The sequence below is a fragment of the Myxocyprinus asiaticus genome, chromosome 1 (assembly GCF_019703515.2).
Source record: "Myxocyprinus asiaticus isolate MX2 ecotype Aquarium Trade chromosome 1, UBuf_Myxa_2, whole genome shotgun sequence".
Lineage (NCBI taxonomy): Eukaryota > Metazoa > Chordata > Actinopteri > Cypriniformes > Catostomidae > Myxocyprinus > Myxocyprinus asiaticus.
Window position 1 is genome coordinate 38,232,251 of NC_059344.1, and position 22,603 is coordinate 38,254,853.

Genomic DNA, 22,603 nt, shown 5'->3' on the forward strand with positions numbered 1-22,603 from the left:
GGGTCTTCTCATCACATATACCCATAGTTGCTACTAAAGGTTACTCCGTAATGTCAAAGTCTTTGTATGTGTCTCCAATCTGTAGCAAAGAGATGTCAAGTGGGTCCCCAACCAAGCCCTTGTAGAGTGTATTTCTGTAAAAGACAGTAATAGTGAAAATGTGAAAGACAGCAATTGTCATGCACTGACTAGTAAATATGTTGGAGAAACAGTTGTGATAAGTGTACAGCAGGGGTATTCAACAATACCACTGAGTGCAGCATGTGATATAGTAATAACATTTACCATACTGCCTTGCACAATGCAGTAATTACAGTAATAGGAGCTAACTAACTCACCTGATTCCTCCTTCCATGAGCCATGTGGGTCTTGGTCTTGTGATGACCATTTTGTTTATTGGCCCAGGTTTCACTCCCTTACAAAAAAAAAAAAAAATAATAATAATAATAATATGAACATTAAGAGACAAGAAAATTAAAAGGAAAAAAAAATAACACAAAATACTAACTAGTCAGGCAAAGTATGTGACATATTACCTATGACTGCCTATGTCAAAAAAATGAGAGCAAACAAATTGCATTTAATAATTCATTGCTGTCCTTCTAAGGTTCCTGATCATTACAAGTTGGGCTGTGGCACTGACAAAACATGCTTCCAATACAGTTGTCTTATTGTTTATATTTTAATATCACTAATACCAGGAGTCACATCTCAACACTTACAGCTGTTCTGGGCTTGTGCCATTGCTGCTCTGTCTCAGTGCAGGAGTGGACAGGGGGCACAACCTGCACATCAAGCTCTGAATAATGTTCTGTTTGAAACAGCAAAGCTACAATGTGGTTGTACACTGCAGTACTAGCTTCACACAAGCACCAATTTGATACGAGGATGACAGGGTCCGAATCCCGAAGAACAATCTGTACAAAAATATATGGAGTGATTTTTTTTACAAACACTGACATTGATTTGATTATCAGTCTAGTTAGGTTGCTGGGGCAAGTTTGGCAATGCCATTAATACAATATATACAATAACGGAATTTGTTAATACTGTGTGTAATAGAGGGATTTTTATTTTGGGAGGCCTGATTATGAATAACATGGAATAATAGGTGGCACTCAAGAATTAAGGATTTACAGTCAGTCAACTATACCCCAGTGACCTCACTATCCTCATCTTTTAACAAGTAGACAAACAACAACAAAAGCAATGAACTTGGAACAACTGTGCATGCATTTACCAAGTGTTTCAGGATAACAAAGGGACTTGGTCATGATCACAGATTCATCTATTCTTATTCCCACTCTGAAAGGCTTGATAAAAACTGTACCTTAACTGGAACAGACTGAGAACTTGAACAGAACACCCAAACCATTCTTAACGTTACTCTCAGGCTGTGTGGCATCTCGCTTTTCCTCATAGTCCTGTGACAGGCTGCCCTGATGCTGACAGCACCAGTCAGCCTGTCTTTATTTGATATTGGTGAAAAAATTAACAACGTGTTAATGTGATTATGTAGATCCACAGATAAGACTAGGTAGTTTATGTTAGTGTCAGCTAACATAGCGACATATTGTACAGCATTTCCATTCGGGACTACTACATACCCTCGTAGTCGCATATGTATGAGGAAGCATATAGCTTAAATCCCTTATCCATTTTGGTGGCAGGAGTTTTAGATGTCAACCTGCATATGCGATGGACATCGGTTATGCTCATCTTTGGTAGTTCCTGAAGGCATCTTGAGTAAAACAGCGCCATGTCAGCGTAGAACGTACAGAACCGTATGTTGCGCATAACCCCCATTACTTAAGGACTCATATAAGCTTAAAAACTGACACTCAGTAACAAATATACTGAATGTTTGATAGTCCTAACTGTAGAGAGCAGCACCTTAATATGAAGACCAATTTTGAAATCCCGGCCAGATGCACTTTTCAGGTAAAAAAAAAAAAAAAAAAAAAGGAAAAAGGACGTGGTCTTATGTAACCATTCATCAGCAATGTAAGGATGTCAGTGGCACATTTTGCTCAACACAGGTGTAGAAGTGCGCACTTCTGACAACAATAATAAAAAAGACCTCTTGTTGGCGTCCCTGTCATTTTGCGCCCTAGGCAACCACCTATGTCACCTGTGCCACGGGCCGGCCCTTGATTTAAAATATAAAGAAATTAATTAGATCAACACAGAGAAAGAGCATACTTGTTTCCTGCCTAAAAGGAAAACAAATCTGTTGCCTAGCAACACTTTAATGAGGGGCCAGAGACAGTTTAGCAGAGACTGGTATTAAATGAATGGGAGAAATGAACCCTTTTCACACACTTCCAGGTTTTAGAGTACAGAAGTAAACAATTGCAGGGTAAACTTCGACATGAATGGGAGCGAATAGTAGACCACATCAAACATAATGTTTGCACATATATTTGCTCGAAACAGCAAAAGAAAAACGACACGATTACATTTCTACAACTTTCCAAATGAAAATTTACTGTCACTCTCTCAGAAGCTGTATTTGAGGTAACTAATTTTTAAAACTAATTCCAGGGTAATGTAATAAAAGTTTAATATTTTAATTTTACGGCATTTAAAAATTGGCATTAAACAAAAAAGTTTGCTAGATTAACGCTGCCAAATAAGATGAAAACATCATTACAGTCTTTTAAAATGGTCCACTGGAACACTCAGCACATGTAGAAAAGTCTAGCCTTATCCACCTTTTTCCTGAACACAGAAGTGTTCCACGATTCGACTATTTTCAATATCTGGTCTCCAATGTTTTCACTAGCATCGGCATATATATTCTTAGCGTATAATGTTTAAGGTATAACTTTTGTCAAAATTGTCAAAAACAACATGTGGCTGTATAGTGCCAATACGTCACAGAGTCGAGATTAGTTTTTTTAATTGATAGTGCCTCAACTGACATTATACGACCTGACATGAAGCGATGGTCCGAGGTTAGTTATGGTTATGTAATGACAGCCAACAACAGCACATGTTGAGCCTGAAATTCATTTTTACTCCAAGAAAATTTTAATGGTAGTTCTCCATCTGGATTACTCATTTTAGTAGTTTTTGCATTGCATCTCGAGACCAGAAACAGAAAACAGTCAGTTAGAATCATGGCTCACCAGTGGTTCAGGAAATCTGTGGATAGGTAAAAGAGCCAATCAACTTTTAGATAGACATCACCTGTCAGTCAACTCGAGAGTATGCATGCACATGACCTGAATTAGCCTGAAAAATGGTGGGGGGTTTTAAAAGAATGATCTGAGCTGAAGCAGCATTTGATACCATTGTCAGATTTTACTACAGATTGAAATGTTCTTTGATTGTAATCTTGACCAATTGTTTGATTACGGTCCTTTACCATCCAAGTAGACAGGAGCTGTACTTTTATGCTGCTGTATCCATAGAAATGGCTGCCCAGGAGTGTTCCATAGATGGCCATTGAGTGGACCGACTTGCCTTGAAAAAAAAAAAGGAACTTGTGGGCATTTAAAGTGGTTTAAAAAAAAAAAAATTATATATATATATATATATATATATATATATATATATATATATATATATACACACACACACATACACATACATACATATCATACACTGGCGGCTGAAAGTTTGGAATAATGTACAGATTTTGCTCTTGTGGAATTCAACTGACCACAATGTATAGTCAGGACATTAATAACATGAAAAATTACTACAATTTGAAAAAAAATGTTCAGAACTTCTTAAACTACGGAGTTCTCATCAAAAAAATCAATGACAATGACAGCTTTGCAGATCCTTGGCATTCTAGCTGTCAGTTTGTCCAGATACTCAGGTGACATTTCACCCCACACTTCCTGTACCACTTGCCGTAGATGTGGCTGTCTTGTCGGGCACTTCTCACGCACCTTACAGTCTAGCAGATCCCAAAAAAGCTCAATGGGGTTAAGATCCAGAACACGCTTTCACAATTAGCGGTTGTCCAATGTCTGCATTTCTTTGCCCACGCTAACCTTTTTCCCCCCCATCCCAAAAGGGTCTTCTTCCCATAAGGCCTGCACACCAGAGTCTTTACTGTTGTACATGAAACTAGTGTTGAGCAGGTAGAATTCAATGAAGCTGTCAGCTGTGTCCATTTCTCAAACTAAAGACTCTGATGTACATATCCTCTTTAGTCATACATCTGGCCTTACACATCTCTTACTGTCCCTGTTAGAGCCAGTTGTCCTTGAAGACTGTAGTGTAGACCTTTGTATGAAATTCAGTTTTTGGCAATTTCAAGCATTGTATAGGTTTCATTCCTTAAGTGATGTCTAGAAAAAAAACAGTTTCTTTGCCATTTGACCTCAAGACATGCCAGTCTATTGCATACTGTGGTATGTGAAAATCAATGTTAAGCTTAATGAAGCAATTAGCTTTCAACTGGGTTTGAAATGACAAGTGGTTTAGTACCAAATTAGCAGGGTTACTCCAGGATAAGGTGTCGGAGTGATGGCTCCTGGAAATGGGGCCCATCTAGATGGTCAAATGACTCCAAATAGTGATGGTGTATAAAAAAAATAAAAAACACACTGGACTATACTTTGGGATCAGCTGAATGCCACTTTGGCAAATTAAAGTAGAGTTCCAAAACAGCAAAAGCTGTATACAATTCTAAATGCTGTATGTGTAACTCCTGAAAACAAGGAGTTGTGGCATAGTGCACATAAATGGCCCTTTAGCATCTACTTCTGTGGGGGGAGTCAGTCAGATGGTGCCAAATTTAACATTCAGGAAGTTCATAATTGTTATTGGAGAGTCTATTGCAGTCAGTCTTACATGCTTTAGTTGAAGACACTTGATGTTTGTGAGCAACCTTTGAGTTTCTAAAACTCCTTTTCATAACCCATTACTACTTCCAAGGACAGATTTCAGCCCTGCAAGTACCCAGCATCTTTTGAAAGATGCTCCCAAATCTTGACACAATTTAAAGCAATTGTAATAGAATTTATTTTCAGTAAACTACAGTAAAAGTACATCAGCAGCAGAAAGATGTCAGACATGTTTAGCACAAATATAGCCAAGGGAGTTTGAACAGATGTAATCATTCCAGCAGTGGTTACCTGTAGGGCAAGATGAACATGAAGTTAAGGCACTGTAGAATGACTTGCAGATTCCACAAATATAAACCAAGGTAAAATGGTGCCTAAATGATTTGTATGCAGAGCAGGAGGTGGAAGCATAACGGAAATTGCAAGCGCGCAGAACGTTACAAAAGTGTAAAGTTGCAAATGCAAGATTTAGCAATACTTTAATACTCCCAAAAGGGTATGCTTGTGTACATATGTACCATCCCCCCCCAAGCTCTCAACTTAAGTGGTAGTGTATACTGTGGGGCATAGTAGTAAGACAGCATTTAGTAATAAGCTGACAAGAACTGAGCATAGTACTCAAACCCCCCAAAAAAAGCTATGTCCTAGCTGAAAGGTGTTTGTATGGGGTTTTTAACAATGGTTTGTCTACCTGCTGCATTCAAGTAGAAAACTACACAAAGCAGCAAAATGGCTCTCATCATTGCCATGATACACCTGAAAAGCAAGCAAGATAAAGTATTACGCTACCTGCATTTAGATGATCAAAGTACAAAAAAAAAAATACTTAATAGAAAAATCATTGAATTGGTTACCATATCAAACCCTTACCTGGTTGTTCAGCTCAGTCTTGAGAATTTCAGTAAACCTTACCTTGAAAGAGACCCACTTTTATATTCTAAGAGTAATGAGGCTGTGTAATTTTTCACTTTTGGTTTATTGAAAAATCAGGAGTGATTTAATGATCTCAGTGTCTCCACCTGTGTAGTGTGATCACTTTGATTGTTGTGTTCTTCTGATTGGAGCAATCTCAGCTGATCCTTCTTTTCATTTGTTCTAGATCCTCTTGTATATCTTTGAAAAGTGTCCTCCACACTGGAATGGGGCTTAGGAAGCGTGAAGAACTCTTTGTCTAAATTAGTGGTTTCTGTGGTTTTTGGCACGTTTGTTTGTGTTTGGTTATTACTGGACCCTCATTATATCTATTGCAGCATTCCCCTTGTTTCCTCATTGTTTAATTCTTTGGTTTATTATTCCTGGGCATCTTTGTTCAATCATATGTGTTTGTCTTTTTTTTATATGTAATTGTTCATGGCTGTTTAAGTATGGGGAAAATTAAGCTTTTTAAAAAAAAAAAAAAAAAAGCGATTGGGCTTCAAATATCTTGACATTGGGCTCATTACTTGAAGCTTGTGTATACTGTTTAATATATTGCTATCTGTTGGTCAGGGGGGTAGTCCAGAAAGCAGGGTTAACTTCCATTCACATACTCTGAAATCTTGGTTGATTAACCCATTCCTTGCTTACTCTGGGTATGTCGGTTCCAAAACACCTGTGAAGGGTTAGTTCAATCAACCTTTTACTAAGTATTCAGTGTTTTTATTTATTTTATTTTTTTAATCCTTAAACCATTCTGCATTCTGAATGCATTTACTGTCACTGTTTCATTTGTGCATTATGCATAATTTATTTTACTGCATATGGTGTATACTATAATATTCCTAATTGATTATTAGTTGTATTTGTTTGAGAAGATACATTAAGTATCTTACTGGTTTAATTTTCTTGCAGTTGCTGATGGACACGTTGTATTAATGGACCCTCCTGCAACAGCACAACCTGCCACAGTTGTAAGTGATTACTGTCTTTAGGTATTGTTTCTGTTTGCTAGACTAAACATCCTTAGTAATTTGCACTGTAGGATGAAGACGAAGAGACCACTTATGCTGTGACAGAATTAGAAAATGAAAATGCTGGGAGGCCAATAGAGGTATAATGCAACTTATTTTTAACAAAAGAGATTAAAACTTCGTCAATGTCCTGTTACAGACAACAGTTGTCTTTATTAAAATAATTGGTCTGTATATGTAAAACAGACTTTAGCAGGCATATTGAGTTATCATTCTGTGTTCCTAGCTGCCTGCAAAGGAGCTGTGTAAGGTTCATCTTCAAAGGCACATAAGAAAATGTGAGATGGACCTTATACAGCTTCAAATAGAGGAGAAAAGGCTGAACATAAGGCCAGACTTGAAATTGAATTGCTGGAGCATTGGCTAAAGGTGGGAACTGTATTTGCCTAGTGATGATTAATCTGTCATTTGTTGTTGAATGGTAAAGCAATAAATACACATGTCTTTTTATTACAGGAAATAAAGAAACTATAAGAACACTTGACTGTTTTAAGTCAAAAGTGATTTTGGCAGATCACATCCCGTACCACCCTTTCATCTCTTTGGTTCATTAGGGGTTCCTCTTGACCATCTTCATCAAGCGAGGGGGCCCCTCTCGCCTTTTATTGTGGCAATGTTTTGAAGAACCACACATGCCACTGTGATGTCACATGCCCTTTCTGGACTGACCCTGAGCCCATGCAGGCACTGAATCCTGGCCTTCAGGATGCCAATGGTCATCTCCACCATGGCCCGGTTTCTGCTGTGGGCCAGGTTAAATCGTGTCTGTGGTCCAGGTTCCGGGTAGAGGGTCGTCATATAGGGCAGACAGGGGTACCCTCTGTCCCCCAGCAAGTAACTACTGAAGTTTCCTATAATGGTGGTTAGTTAATAACAAATTACAAAAAAATACTAGAATTACAAAAAACCATACAGTATTGTGTAAGGCAAAACCTACCTTGTTCAAATTTGTGGCACAACGATGACTCCTGGAAAATTCTGGCATCGTGTACAGACCCTGGCCATTTGGCTTCAACAGTTGTGATGAGTTGGGATGCATCACAAATTACCTAGTTAGTGGGGACCAGTAATGAGTGGCATTTAATGGTTTAAATATTGATTTGGCAACCAATATTCTATTGTTACCTGCACATTGATGCTATGGAATGACTTCCTATTAACATAGTCTCCTTCATTGACTGAAGGAACTTTAATAGGAATGTGGGTTCCATCAATGCATCCAATGACATTTGGGAACCCTGAAACTGAAAGCTAGATGATTAGATACATTTTAAAATGATCGTGGATGTGTACATATGTACCGTATGGATGGATAGATGAAGTAGTGCTATATGTAACTAAAAAGGTCTCTCATAGAATATCATAGAAAGGACGAACCCACCACTCTGTGGAATTCCTCTTTAAAGACTTTCAAAAAGTTTGATGCCAGGGAACTGCACAAAAGTGTGTGTGTGAACCGTTTGAGTGCAAGGCATACTGTACGAACGGCCCTACACACAGTTGCCTTTCCCACATGCTCTGCATCACCCATATTATAAAAAAAAACTCCCCGTGGCAAAAAAACGAAGGGCAATGCACAAAATGTGCTCCGTGTTAAGCGACGATCCGCGATGTGTCACGTTGGATATGAAAGGTTTCAAAAGACTTGTTAAATGAACGATTCTCGTGAAAAACTGTAACACTCCTGCAAATATTCATTTGGATACAAAAACACATCTATACGTGGTCTTATCACCCTCTCACGGCGGAAAAGATTTCGTATAATCTGTGCTTCCACGTCCACTGGATCTTCTTCAAAAGGGCACGCCATGCTCCCTCAGCTCTCTGAAACAAACTAACCCTGGAACATAACCTGCTCTGGAGCTGGTTATGTTCAGAGAGTAAGTTGCTATGGCTACTAACAAACCCTGAAAGTTCCCTCCATTTTTGGAACCGAAAGCTGAGGTTATCCGTTAACTTATCCATAAACTTACCAAGGTATGTCGCATAACCTGCTTTCTGGAATACACCCCAGAAAGTGCTCCTACTAAATGTTTTAATGAAAATATATATATAAAAATATAATTTGTGAACTGTTTACTTTTTTATTAAATAAACCATGTAAATAAGACTGAAGTGCTTCACATTTAAAATATGAAAACGATGTATATGTAAGCATTGTTCTGTGGAGTTTGCACCACAGGCCCCATACACTGAGTCTCATAGGGTGTGTGATGACAAAGGAGAGGGGTCACCAGACATGGCTGTGTTTGAAGCAGGGCAGCTCTTTTATTTTTTTCTCTCTCTCTCCACATTAGGCATGAGGTGAAAGGCAGATTTAGTTACAATTAAAAAAAAATGTAACAGCACATAAATCTTGTTCCATAAAACAATTAAATGAAATAGTGGTAGTGTGAGACTGTATCAAGGGGGTGTGTTATCAAATTAAATATAAGGTTCTCAAACATATATAAAAATGAAGGTTTATACTTAGACAAAAATAAGCAGAACACAAATACATTTTTTAATTAATGATTTTTAGAAGAATATTTCAGCTCTGTAGGTCCATAAAATGCAAGTGAATGGGTGCCAAATTTTGAAGCTCCAAAAATCTTCATTTGTATTCTGCAGAAGAAAGAAAGTCATACACATTTGAGATGGCATGAGGGTGAGTAAATCATGAGAATTTATTTTTGGGTGATGCATTTTTTAATTAGCACTTTAATATGTAAATAATTATACTAAGTATAAGCAGAGACTATTTATTTATGAGAGATGGGCCACTTCTATTTAAATGAATAGGAGAAATTAGAACACTAAACCAAGGAGCTCTAGCACCCAACGGTCAACGGATGTAGAAAGGAAGTCCCGCCTTACAGGTAAAAGAGCCAATCACCTTTTAGACATAGACATCGCCTGTCAATCAACTTGAGAATGTGTCACGCATTAGCTATACAAGCCAGGAAAATGTCACTTTTTAGTGTAATATGAGGTAAAGAAGCATAATTTAGAATACCGGTGTTATCAGGTTTTACTGCTGATTTGAAATATGTCATTTAAACGTAATCTTGGCATGCAGTTTTTGAGATTTCGGTGTTCCCCCATTCAAGTAGATAGGAGCTGCACTGTCATGATTGGAAATAGCCTCCCGGGAATATTCCAAAGATGACCTACAGTGGACTGACTTGCTAGAAAGACTTTGGTAGACTGTGATGATGCGTTTCCGGCTTTTTTAGCAGCGTAAATCTAGCAAACTTTTTTATATGATCATTTTTTTTTTTTATATTGAGTGCAAGTTTATAACATTATGCTTTGTTATATTACCCTGGAATTAGTTTTAAAAAGTAATTATCACAGCTGCTGAAAGAGTGGCAGTAGGCCTACATTTGGCATCTTCTCCCATCTGACTGTCTTAATCCACTGCTCTCTATTTTTCTCTTTTTCTGGAAAGTCATTCAAATGTAGTAGTGGATTTTTTCTTTTGCTCTTGGGTAAAATGGGTAAGTGAAAATAATATTTGCTGTGGTCTCCCATTCACCACTGTCAAAGTTTACCCTGCAACCGTTTAATTCCGCGTGCCAAAACCTCTATTCCAAGATGGTTTAAGTTCCTTCAACATTTCCTGCTAGTTGTCGAACATGTGGGTGCTTTCCGTTCCAAAGGGCTCATCCCTATTCCCTAATCCCTTCAGAGGTTTATCCTCCAGAGTGAGAGCTTTGGAGGGCTGAAGGGCTAAAAAATATCAGTAATTTGTAACGCACTTCAGCTTTATCTTTCCAAGCAATAGAGCCGCAGCCATCACACAAAGGCTGACGCTAATAAACATTACCTGCACCTACTCAGAAATATTTACACACGAGTTTGTACTTACTACTGGCTTTCAGAATGCAAACAGAAAGGAAATGATTTAAATCTTTATGATTTTATTAAGAAATTCAAGCTTCATGTTGAAAAAGTTGTGTTTGATCTATTTTAATGAAAAATAAACCGATAAACAAACGCACAGCACATTTATTAAATAAATAAAATGCCACTATATATAATTATTTTATTTAAACTCCTCTAGAATAACAGATCCAGTAAATTTACAGTAAAACACAAGCATTAGCCAAAGAAAGAAAAAGAAAAAGCAAGGTGTTTAAATTAATTGAAAAATTTCATTATAATAAATAAAAGCTTTTATAGACTATGGAAATGAAGGGATGTCACCTTGCAGCTGGTTTAATTTACACTAAATGTATGTAAATATTTGTGACATACTCCGGTTCCGGTCCATTTGGTAGCTGACCCTACGTTCCAAAAAATATAATTCTGCCTCCGAACGATCGTGGCCACCATGTTGAATGGTTGTTCCAAACCGAAGGGCTCATTAATAGCCGCTTCGAAGGGCCCTTCAAAATAAGCATTTCTGTGGAGTTCAACTGATGGACACTTCGCTGCCAAGCGGACCGGAACCAGAGGACATTAGCGTCAGCCTTTGTGCGACGGTAGCAGCTCTCTCTGCTCGGATATATGAAGCTGAAGTGGGTTCAAAAAATTTTTTATTTTTGAGCCCTACACCTTTCAACCCTCCAAAGCTCTCAGTCTGGAGGGTAAACCCTCTGAAAGGATTAGGGCATAGGGATGACCCCTTTGGAAGGGAACACACCCAAATTGTCCATCAGTTGAACCCTACGGCAACATCCATTTTGAAGGGTCCTTCGAAGCAGCTATTTATGAGCCCTTCGGTTTGGAATGACCCTTCAGCATGGCGGCCACGATCGCTCCCCCTTAGAAGTGCCCTTCGGAGGCTGATTTATCCCGTTTGGAATGCAGTGTAATGTTGAACTCTTCGAAAATGCCCATTTTGAAGGCCCCTTTGAAGCATCTATTATGAACCCTTTGGTTTGGAACGATCCTTCAACATGGCAGCCACAATTGTTCCCCCCTTCGAAGTGCCCTATGGAGGTGGATTTATCCTGTTTGGAACACAGGATCAGTCTCCATTCCAAACGGGATAAATCACCTTCTGACTGGGCACTTTGAAGTCAGAACAATCATGATAGTCATGCTGTAAGATCACTTCAAACAGAATTTCCAATAAAAATGACAGATGGCATGTCTCAATCAGCTCCCTAGCTCCCTATGTTGTGAATCAGTATATCGTGAACATGAATTCGGGCACTGGCGGGTGTTCATCCATTGAACATTGGGACACTTATGACTCAATCACCTGCGACACGATAACGAGTCAGCACAATTGCTGTATAGATGACACTATAGTTAATTTTTGTCAAAGATATTCAGACGTACAGTGTTATTATAACAGATAATTGACAAATAAATAAAAATATAAAAGAGTGTATTTTAAACCTTCTTTTAAGAACTCTATTTAAAAGATTGTTTCTCTTCCATTGTAATTATGGATGACAGACAACATCTCTTTTAAAGCAAAGATAAGGCTTTGACATCAAATCAAATTACTTTTATTGTCACACAACCATATACACAAGTGCAATAGTGTGTGAAATTCTTGGGTGCAGTTCCGAGCAACATAGCAGTCATGACAGTGTTGAGACATATACCAATTTACAATAAACATCAGATTTACACAATATACAAATAATAACACAATGTACAGTATACAATACACACAATATAGAATACACATACACACAATATAGAATACACATTATACAATAAAAAATAGTATATATAGTATATATAAAATGTACAGTAGGTTGCATTGTACTGTATTTACATTCAGGCTGTCGGTTGATAGTCAGTTGCCAGTGTGTTGTTAAGAGAGAATATAATTTATGACAGTCCAGTGTGAGATAATAAGATTAATAAAGTGCAGTGCTGATGTATTGATCGTGAGAGATCAAGAGTTCAAAAGTCTGATTGCTTGGGGGAAGAAGCTGTCATGAAGTCGGCTGGTGTGGGTCCTGATGCTGCGATACCGCCTGCCTGATGGTAGCAGTGAGAACAGCCCATGGCTTGGGTGGCTGGAGTCTCTGTTGATCCTCCGAGCTTTTTTCACACACTGCCTGGTATATATGTCCTGGAGGGAGGGAAGCTCACCCCCGATGATGTGTCTGGCAGTTCACACCACCCTTTGCAGGGCTTTGCGTTTGTGGGTGGTGCTATTGCCGTTCCAGGCGGAGATGCAGCCAGTCAGGATGCTCTCTACAGTGCTGGTGTAGAACTGTGTGAGGATGTGGCAGTTCATTCCAAACTTCTTCAGCCGTCTCAGGAAGAAGAGGCACTGATGAGCCTTCTTCACAATGGCCTCAGTGTGGACAGACCATGTGAGCTCCTCAGTGATGTGGACACCGAGGAACTTGAAGCTGCTGACTCTCTCCACTGGTGCTCCATTGATGGTGATGGGGCTGTGTTCTCATTCTCTTCTCCTGAAGTCCACCACAAGCTCCTTTGTCTTGCTGACGTTGAGGGAGAGGTTGTGCTCCTGACACCAGCGTATCAGAGTGTGCACCTCCTCTCTGTAGGCTGTTTCATCATTGTCAGTGATCAGACCGACCACCGTCGTATCATCAGCAAACTTAATGATGGCATTGGAGCTATGTGTTGCCACACAGTCATGTGTGTACAGGGAATACAGGAGTGGGGCTCCAGTGTTGAGGGTCAGTGATGAGGAGATGTTACTGCCCATTCTAACCACCTGGCGTCTGCTTGACAGGAAGTCCAGGATCCAGCTGCACAGCAAGCTGTTTAAGCCCAGAGCCTGGAGATTCACATCAAGCTTGGAGGGCACTATGGTGTTGAATGCTGAGCTGTAGTCTACAAACAGCATTCTCCCATAAGTGTTTCTTTTTTCCAGGTGGGAGAGAGCAGTGTGTAGTGTAGATGCAATGGCATCATCAGTGGAGTGGTTGTTGCGGTAAGCAAACTGCAATGGGTCCAGTGAGGGAGGCAGCACAGAGCAGATGTAATCTCTGATTAGTCTCTCAAAGCATTTGCTGATGATGGGGGTCAGAGCAACAGGACGCCAGTCATTTAAGCAAGTGATTTTGGATTGTTTTGGTACAGGCACAATGGTGGACGTTTTGAAGCATGTGGGGACCACAGACAAGGAGAGGGAAAGGTTGAAAATGTCTGTAAAAACGCCAGCCAGTTGGTTCGCGCACACTCTGATGACGCAGCCCGGAATGCCGTCTGGACCCGTGGCTTTATGGGTATTCGCCCGTCGGAAGGATGGGGTTACATCCGCTACAGAGACGGAGAGTGAACTAACCTCTGTAGCTTCGGCCGCGAGAGCTCTCTCCGCGAGGGCAGTGTTATTTCCCTCAAAACTAGCATAATATTTAGCTCATCCGGGAGAGAGGCAGCGGTGTTCATGGAGGAGTTTTTATTCCCTTTAAAGTCCGTGATGATATTAATTCCCTGCCACATGCTTCTAGGGTTGGTGGTGTTAAACTGTCCTTCAATCTTGTTCCTGTACTGGCGTTTTTCTGCTCTGATAGTTTTGCAGAGGGCATAACTGGCTTGTTTATGCTCCTCCGCGGTCCCGGAATTAAAAGCGGAGGTCCGCGCATCAAGTGCCGCGCGAACATCGCTATTAATCCAAGGTTTCTGGTTGGGGTAGATCCGTATTGTTTTGGTCGGAACAACATCCTCTACGCACTTTCAGATGAAACACATTACGCTATCGGTGTAAAGCTCGATGTCGTCATCAGAGGCGGACCGGAACATCTCCCAGTCCGCGTGATCAAAACAGTCTTGTAGTGTAGAGTCTGACTGGTCCGACCAGCACTTGATCGTTCTGAGGATGCATGCTTCCTGTTTCAGTTTCTGCCTGTAAGCGGGCAGAAGCAGATCGGAAGAGTGGTCCGATTTGCCAAATGGTGGGCGGGGGAGGGATTTGTAGCCATCCTGGAAGGGAGAGTAGCAATGGTCCAAAACCAGGTTCCCTCGTGTGTTGAAACCAATGTGTTGGTAGTATTTCGGTGCTATTGACTTTGTTGGCATTGTTAACGTCACAACGAACGCAGCCTCATGGTGCGCGGTTTCCTGTTTGCTTATACTCCCAGTATAATATAATCATATATTTACACTTGTGCTCGTCTTCTAAAGACATGACGACTGTATGAAAATTGTTAAGGTGCAGTTCTTAACCTATGTGGCAACCGCTACAGATTGTCCAGGCAGAACAATAAATCACTTGGTCCATGTCCACAATAAAGTTCTTTACTGTTCCCATTTGATTCATACATCAGTATCGGTGTGGTTCTATAAATGAACAATAACAATAATGAATATAGACATGATCATAAGACAGAACAGTAATAATTGAACAATATAAAGTAATAATGCAACAGCATAAAGATAAGGACATATTTATATAAGTCCAGCAGATGTAAGTTTCCTCAGGTTTATACACATTCACTTTAAATCAACTATCAGATATAGCAGAATTAAATATTTCCATATAATATTCAAACAGTTGCATTTAAAGCTTTATTCAGCGTGTTTTATGCTGAAATGAATGTGCAATTGAGACAAAGCAAACATTTAGTATTGCAATATAACGTAACAGTAATTCAATCCAACAATAGATGCATGAAGAGTATTTAACTACTTACTTTTAAGATGTACGCACACAGTATGAACAAAAATCTGTTAGAAATTGGACCAGATCAGCACAGAGATCAATACAAAACTGCCGCAGAACTTTGCAACTTCGGTACATATCTGGACATGAACAGTCTTTGATTGACATTCAGTTCTGCTGACTTAAACCAATGAAATTACAGAAATAATAGTCATGTGATTCAGAGATAATATACATGTAAGTGCAATAAAATAAATGTTCAGCGGAGGGCACAAGCGTCATTAAAATTGGCCTTTTTTGCTCCCTGGTTTTTATAATGCATTGTGGGATTTTTTTAAGGAGGGAACATTTCAGTGCCCTGGAGTGAGTCACTGATCAGTGCCCTGACTACTGAACTAGGGAACTGATTGAGATGCACCCTTAAAAAGATCCTAATAATCCTTATTTTTTAGCCCAACAACTGAAAATGACAATGCGCGAGTGTGATCATGAAACTGGTGTTCTATTCATTAATTCGCAGAGTTGGAGTACATCCTTTTAAAAGTGTACTTACATTATTGATTTTTGTAGCTGGAGAGCAATCTGGCGATCTTTATCGCGCATATAGACATACATTGTGCGCAGAAAGCAGGCAGCCTGCGTGGGCGAGAGATAGAGAATGTTGTTTTTTTTTTTTTAAAGGAGTGTGTGCTCTGCCGCAGCCACTCTCAACCAGATTAATTAATTACATAAGGACTCATATACACTTAAAAACTGACATGCAGTAACAAATATACTGAATGTTTGATAGTCCTAACTGTAGAAAGCGGCACCTTAATATGAAGGCCAAGGCTAATCCCGGACATTTTAAGCCAATTTTGAAATCCCAGCCCGATGCATTTTTCAGGTCCAAAAAAAGGAAAAAAAGGACGCATGGTCACCCTATGGAACCATTCATCAGCAATGCAAGGATGTCAGTGGCACATTTAGCTCAACACAGGTGTAGAAGGGCGTACTTCTGACAACAATAATAAAAAAGTCCTCTTGTCAGCGTCCCCGTCATTTTGCGCCCTAGGCAACCACCTATGTCGCCTGTGCCACGGGCCGGCCCTTGATTTAAAGATAAATTAATTAGATCAACACAGAGAAAGAGCATACTTGTTTCCTGCCTAAAAGGAAAACAAATCAGTTGCCTAGCAACAGCTACAACACTTTAATGAGGGGCCAGAGACAGTTTAACAGAGACAAACCACTGGTATTAAATGAATGGGAGAAATGAACCCTTTTCACACATTTCCAGGTTTTAGAGTACAGAAGTAAACAATTGCAAGGTAAACCACGACATGAATGGGAGCGAATAATAGACCACATCAAATATAATTTTTGCTTACACATTTGCTCGGTTATGTAATGACAGCCAACAACAGCACAAGTTGAGCCTGAAATTTATTTTTACTCCAAGAAAATTTAAATGGTAGTTCTCCATCTGGATTACTCATTTTAGTAGTTTTTGCATTGCGTCTCGTGAACAGAAACAGAAAACAGTAAATTAGAACCACTGGTCGGTGCCATGATTCAGGAAATCTGTGGATAGGTAAAAGAGCCAATCACCTTTTAGATAGACCGCGCCTGTCAGTCAACTCGAGAGCATGCATGCACATTAGCTAAATTAGCCTGAAAAATGGTGGGGGGTTTTAAAAGAGTGATCAGAGTTAAAAAAAAAAAAAAAAGCATTTGATACCATTGTCAGATTTTACATGTTCTTTGATCATAATCTTGATCAATAGTTTTGATTAAGGTCCTTTACCAACCAAGTAGACAGGAGCTGTACTTTTGTGTTTTTGAGCTGTACTGCTTGTATCCATAGAAATGGCTGCCCAGGAGTGTTCCATAGATGGCCACCAAGTGGACAGACTTGCCTTGGGGGGATAAAAAAAAAAAAAAAACTTCTTTAAAGTGGCTTAAAAATATATACACACACACTGGTGGCCAAAAGTTTGGAATAATGTACAGATCTTGCTCTTATGAAAAGAAATTCGTAGTTATTCACCAAAGTGGCATTCAACTGATCACAATGTATACTCAGGACATTAATAACGTGAAAAATTACCATTACAATTTGAAAAACAATGTTCTTCAAAAAGTTCTCAGCAAAAAATCCTCCATGTGCACCAATGACAGCTTTGCAGATCCTTGGCATTCTAACTGTCAGTTTGACCAGATACTCGGGTGACATTTCACCCCACGCTTCCTGTAGCACTTGCCATAGATGTGGCTGTCTTGTCGGACACTTCTCACGCACCTTACAGTCTAGCTGATCCCACAAAAGCTCAATGGGGTTAAGATCCATAACACTTTCCCAATTATCTGTTGTCCAATGTCGGTGTTTCTTTGCCTACTCTAACCTTTTCTTTTTGGATTTCTGGTTTCAAAAGTGTTTTTCTTTGCAATTTTTCCCATAAGGCCTGCACCTAGAGTCTTTACTTTTGTACATGGAGTGTTGAGCAGGTAAAATTCAATGAAGCTGTCAGCTGAGGTGTCTATTTCTCAAACTGAAGACTCTGATGTACTTATCCTCTGTTTAGTTGTACATCTGGCCTTACACCTCTCTTTCTGTCCCTGTTAGAGCCATTTGTCCTTGAAGACTGTAGTGGACACCACAGCTACCTGTAATCTTTAGTTTTTCTGGGCAAATTCAAGCATTGTATAGCCTTCATTTCTCAAAACAATGATTGACAAGTTTGAGAAAGCGGTTTCTTTTTTGCCATTTCTGACCTAATATTGACCTTAAGACATGCCAGTCTATTTCATACTGTGGCAACTCAAAGCTTCATTTAACCAACCAAATAGCTTTCAACTGTGTTTGATATAACAGCAAGTTGTTTAGTACCAAGTTAGCATGATTACACAAGGATAAGGTGTTTTGAGTGATGGCTGCTGGAAATAGGGCCTGGCTAGATGGATCAAATGTCTTCCAAGGGAACTTATACATCAGTAATGTCCGGACTACATTGTCATCAGTTGAATGCAACTTTGGTGAAAGCGCAAATTCTCTTCCAAAACAGGAATCTGTACATTATTCCAAACATTTGGCCACCAGTATATATAATAGCTATTTAGCATTGGGTTTTGTTATTGGTTTGTGCACACTTCTGTGGGGATTCAAGTCATAACTGACCTAAAAATCAGTCATTTAGCCAAATTTGACATTCAGGAAGTTCATACAAATGGTTACTGGAGTATTCTATTGCAGTCAGTCTGAAGTGCTTTATAGTTAAAGACCTGTGATATAGTTTGCCTTTGCTTCTGAAAGATTCTAAAACCACTTATTTTCATAACTCACTACTTCCAAGGACATATTTCAGCCCAGCAAGACCCAGCATCTTTTGAAAGATGCTCCCAAATCTGGACACAATTTAAAGCAATTGTAATAGATGGAATTTATTTTCAGTAAACTCGAACCATTACAGTAAAAGTACATCAGGAGCAGAAAGATGTCAGACACGTTTAGCACAAATATAGCCAAGAGAGTTTGAACAGACGTAATCATTCCAGCAGTGGTTACCTGTAGGGTAAGATGAACATGAAGTTAAGGCACTGTGCAATCCGCAAGTTATTCTACAGAAATATAAACCAAGGTAAAATGGTGCCTAAATGATTTGCATGCGCAGAGCAAGATGTAGAAGCATAACTGAAATTGCAAGTGCGCAGAACGTTATGCAAGTGTAAAGTTGCAAGCGCAAGAAAACGTAGCAATACTTGCATAAGGGTAATTCATGTGTTGCGAATCTGTAACTTCATATTAAAGTAAATTCGGTGTGTATTCTTCCGACTTTTGCGCACTTACACTTCAGGCACGAATTGCTCACTGGTTGGGGGGGGAGGAGTCTTGCAAGCCTGAGGGGAAGGTGGGTCTACCCGCTTTTAGTAAAAAAGCTAAATGTTTTGAATGGTTTACTCCGACAGACAGAGTCTTCATATGGCTCAGCGTCGTTCCTCTGGGTATCTCTCCTTTAATATTAATGCATGAACAATTTAATTATTTACTATTAGCATTGGCAAGGCATTTTGGTGAATAGATGGAATTAACTGGCATCACAGAGCTCATGCTAGAACAAAAGCCAGAAAACAATTCGGAACGGAGTTTACTTGAACTCAATTCTAGAAAAGAATGATAGTGGCATGATGGATGGATCTTGCTGGTATCAATGATAATCGAAATATGAACTGTAACAGGAAACATTTGAACACCAGATTGAGATCTCAAATGGTGTCAGCTCAACTTCACTTGCAATAAAACTGCATGCATTAATATCGCAGTTTAATATTTGACAGGAGATACCCAGAGAAACGACGCTGAACCATATGAACAAGCCGTCTGTCACGTTATCAAACCAATCAGGTCAGGCGTAAACTGTTCAACAAAAACCCAATTTCAGCAGGTAGACCCGCCTTCCCCCTCGCGCTTGCAAAACTCCTGAGAAATTCATTCCAAGTGGGAGTGCAACAAAAGGGAAAACGGAACCGTGTATATCGGATTATTTACGGAACAAACGAGTCATTCACATGTGTAACATACTACTGCAAACATACAGACGGAGTCTACGCAGTCAATCCATTTTGCGGATCATTAAACCCTTTCTCTGCCTGCATACCGCCGATTTCAGGTTTGCATTGTTTTGGACCACGTTTAGGCGCAAAAACGGTGCCAAGTGCAAGCGTGAAAGACAGAAGAATGCGCACCAAATTTACTTTGTTAATATGAATATAAATATACCTCCGAAGGGCACTCCGAAGGGCACTCCGAAGGGCGAACGATAGTGGTCGCCATGTTGAATGGTCGTTCCAAACTGAAGGGCTCATTAATAGCTGCTTCGAAGGGCCCTTCAAAACGGGCATTTCCGTGGGGTTCAACTGATGGACACTTCGCTGCCAAGCAGACCGGAACCAGAGGACATTAGCGTCAGCCTTTGTGCAATGGCAGCAGCTCTCTCTACTCGGATAGATGACGCTGAAGTGAGTTCCAAAAATCTGGTATTTTTGAGCCCTACACCATTCAACCCTCCGAAACTCTCACTCTTGAGAGCAAACTCTCTGAAAGGATTAGGCAATAGAGGTGAGCCCTTTGGAATGGAAAGCACCCGAAATGTCCATCAGTTGAACCCTACGGAAACGTCCATTTTGAAGGGCCCTTCGAAGCAGCTATTTATGAGCCCTTCATTTTGGAACGATCCTTCAGCATGGCGGCCAGGATTGTGCCCTCCTTCGAAGTGCCCTTCAGAGGCGGATTTATCCTGTTTGGAACACAGGGTTAATCTGCGTTCCAAATGGGAAAAATCACCCTCTGACTGGGCACTTTGAAGTGTGAACAATCATGATAGTCATGCTGTAAGATCACTTCAAACAGAATTTCCAATAAAAATGACAGATGGCATGTCTCAATCAGCTCCCTAGCTCCCTATGTTGTGAATCAGTATATCGTGAACACGAATTCGGGCACTGGCGGGTGTAAACCCACTGAACATTGGGACACTTATGATTCAATCACCTGCGACAGGATAACGAGTTTGCGCGTTGAAGTGCAGCTGTTCACTCAGCATTATTGCTGTATAGATGACACTATCGTTCATTTTCGTTGAAGATATTCAAAAAGTACAGTGTTATTATAACAGATAAATGACAAAGAAATAAAAATATAAAGGAGTGTATTTTAAACCTTCTTTTAAGAACTCTATTTAAAAGATTGTTTCTCTTCCATTGTAATTATGGATGACAGGCAACATCTCTTTTAAAGCAAAGATAAGGCTTTGACATCATATATTTACACTTGTGCTCGTCTTCTAAAGACTTCAGGAGACATGACGACGTTTCCGGTAAGGGATCATGAGCAACAATGCTCCCTTGTTTTTACAGTGCATTGTGGGATTTTTTAGGGAGCGAACATTTCAGTGCCCTGGAGTGACTTTCCAAATGAGACAGCCCTAAAAGTGGCAGACTCAATGATCAGTGCCCTGACCACTGAACTAGGGAACTGATTGAGATGCACCCTTAAAAAATTCCTAATAACCCTTATTTTTTAGCCCCACAACTTTTGAACAATTGAAAATGACAATGCGTGAGTGTGATCATGAAACTGGTGTTCTATGCATTAATTCACAGAGTTGGAGTACATCCTTTTAAAAGTGTACTTACGTTATTGATTTTTGTAGCTGGAGAGCAATCTGATGATCTTTATCGTGCTTACAGACATACATCGCGCGCAGAGAGCATGCGGCCTGCGTGAGCTAGAGATAGAGAACTTTTTTTTTTTAAAAGGAGTGCGTGCTCTGTCGCAGCCGCTCTCAACCAGATTAATTACATAAGGACTCATATACACTTAAACTGACATGCAGTAACAAATATACTGAATGTTTGATAGTCCTAACTGTAGAGAGCGGCACCTTAATATGAAGACCAAGGCTAATCCCGTACATTTTAAGCCAATTTTGAAATCTTGGCCCGATGTATTTTTCAGGTCCAAAAAAAAAGAGAGGAAAAAGTACCTATGTTCACCCTATGTAACCATTCATCAGCAATGTAAGGATGTCAGTGGTACATTTTGCTCAACACAGGTGTAGAAGGGCGTACTTCTGACAATAATAATAAACTAAAAAAAGTCCTCTCGGCGGCGTCCCCGTCATTTTGCGCCCTAGGCAACCGCCTATGTCGCCTGTGCCACGGGATGGCCCTTGGTTTATAGATAAAGAAATTAGTTAGATCAACACAGAGAAAGAGCATACTTGTTTCCTGCCTAAAAAGAAAACAAATCTGTTGCCTAGCAACAGCTTCACTTTAATGAGGGGCCAGAGACAGTTTAGCAGAGACAAACCACTTGTATTAAATTAATGGGATAAATGAACCCTTTTCACACTTCCCAGATTTAGAGCAAAGAAGTAAACAATTGCAGGGTAAACTTCGACATGAATGGGACCAAATAGGAGACCACATCAAATATAATTTTTGCTTACACACTTGCTCAAACAGCAAAAGAAATACACTTGCGTTTCTACAACTTTCCAAATAAAAAACAAAATATGCTGTGGCATGGGAGGCGTGGTCATGTGTCGGTCTGTGGGAGAGGGAGAGTGGTAAGGCACGTCACCTGGGTAGGGTTGCACCAGCCGTGCGTTAGTTCTCACGTAAGTTAGGACATAAAGTTCACACTAAGGGCTTAGTAACTACTAGTTAGTTTGTAACTAAATCAGTGCTTAATTTGGTTGCACCACCTGTTCTTAAGGCAAGACTTAACTAGTAGGTCGTTTTCTAGAATGAGTTCAGTGATACCAGCAAGTTCCATCCAT

At 39.8% G+C, this 22,603-nt stretch overlaps 2 protein-coding genes across 3 annotated transcripts in view; both read right to left on the reverse strand.

Moving 5' to 3' along the window:
* Positions 1 to 5,585, reverse strand: LOC127445448 (uncharacterized). 2 transcript variants are annotated; one of them, XM_051705543.1, is made up of 5 exons: positions 5,497 to 5,585; positions 3,371 to 3,468; positions 723 to 917; positions 339 to 415; positions 1 to 134 (listed from the first exon to the last, which is right to left on the reverse strand). In XM_051705543.1, exons 1-5 carry the CDS (start codon positions 5,552 to 5,554, stop codon positions 41 to 43), a joined length of 522 nt encoding a protein of 173 aa, XP_051561503.1. In that variant the 5' UTR covers positions 5,555 to 5,585; the 3' UTR covers positions 1 to 40. The 2 variants fall into 2 exon arrangements, with proteins under 2 accessions (XP_051561503.1, XP_051561494.1); XM_051705534.1 differs by lacking the exons at positions 3,371 to 3,468; positions 5,497 to 5,585 and adding an exon at positions 1,331 to 3,364.
* Positions 5,582 to 22,603, reverse strand: part of LOC127439913 (putative nuclease HARBI1) — a 26,297-nt gene continuing 9,275 nt past the window's right edge. Inside the window, exons 3-6 of the mRNA XM_051696212.1 lie at positions 17,075 to 17,182; positions 7,880 to 7,998; positions 7,692 to 7,803; positions 5,582 to 7,605 (exon numbers count right to left, since the gene is read on the reverse strand). Of these exons, the coding sequence (XP_051552172.1) occupies positions 7,331 to 7,605; positions 7,692 to 7,803; positions 7,880 to 7,998; positions 17,075 to 17,182 (614 nt within the window). The 3' untranslated portion in view covers positions 5,582 to 7,330. The remainder of the gene's footprint in view (positions 7,606 to 7,691; positions 7,804 to 7,879; positions 7,999 to 17,074; positions 17,183 to 22,603) is intronic.

What these genes read in the sequence shown, in the direction of transcription:
- LOC127445448 (XM_051705534.1), bottom strand. Translation starts at nt 1,621, where the DNA reads ATGCGACTACGAGGGTATGTAGTAGTCCCGAATGGAAATGCTGTACAA. An exon ending in CTCAGTCTGTTCCAGTTAAG is followed by an intron (nt 918 to 1,330) that starts GTACAGTTTTTA and finishes ATTTTTGTACAG; the next exon opens with ATTGTTCTTCGGGATTCGGA. An exon ending in CTCATGGAAGGAGGAATCAG is followed by an intron (nt 135 to 338) that starts GTGAGTTAGTTA and finishes TGTCTTTTACAG; the next exon opens with AAATACACTCTACAAGGGCT.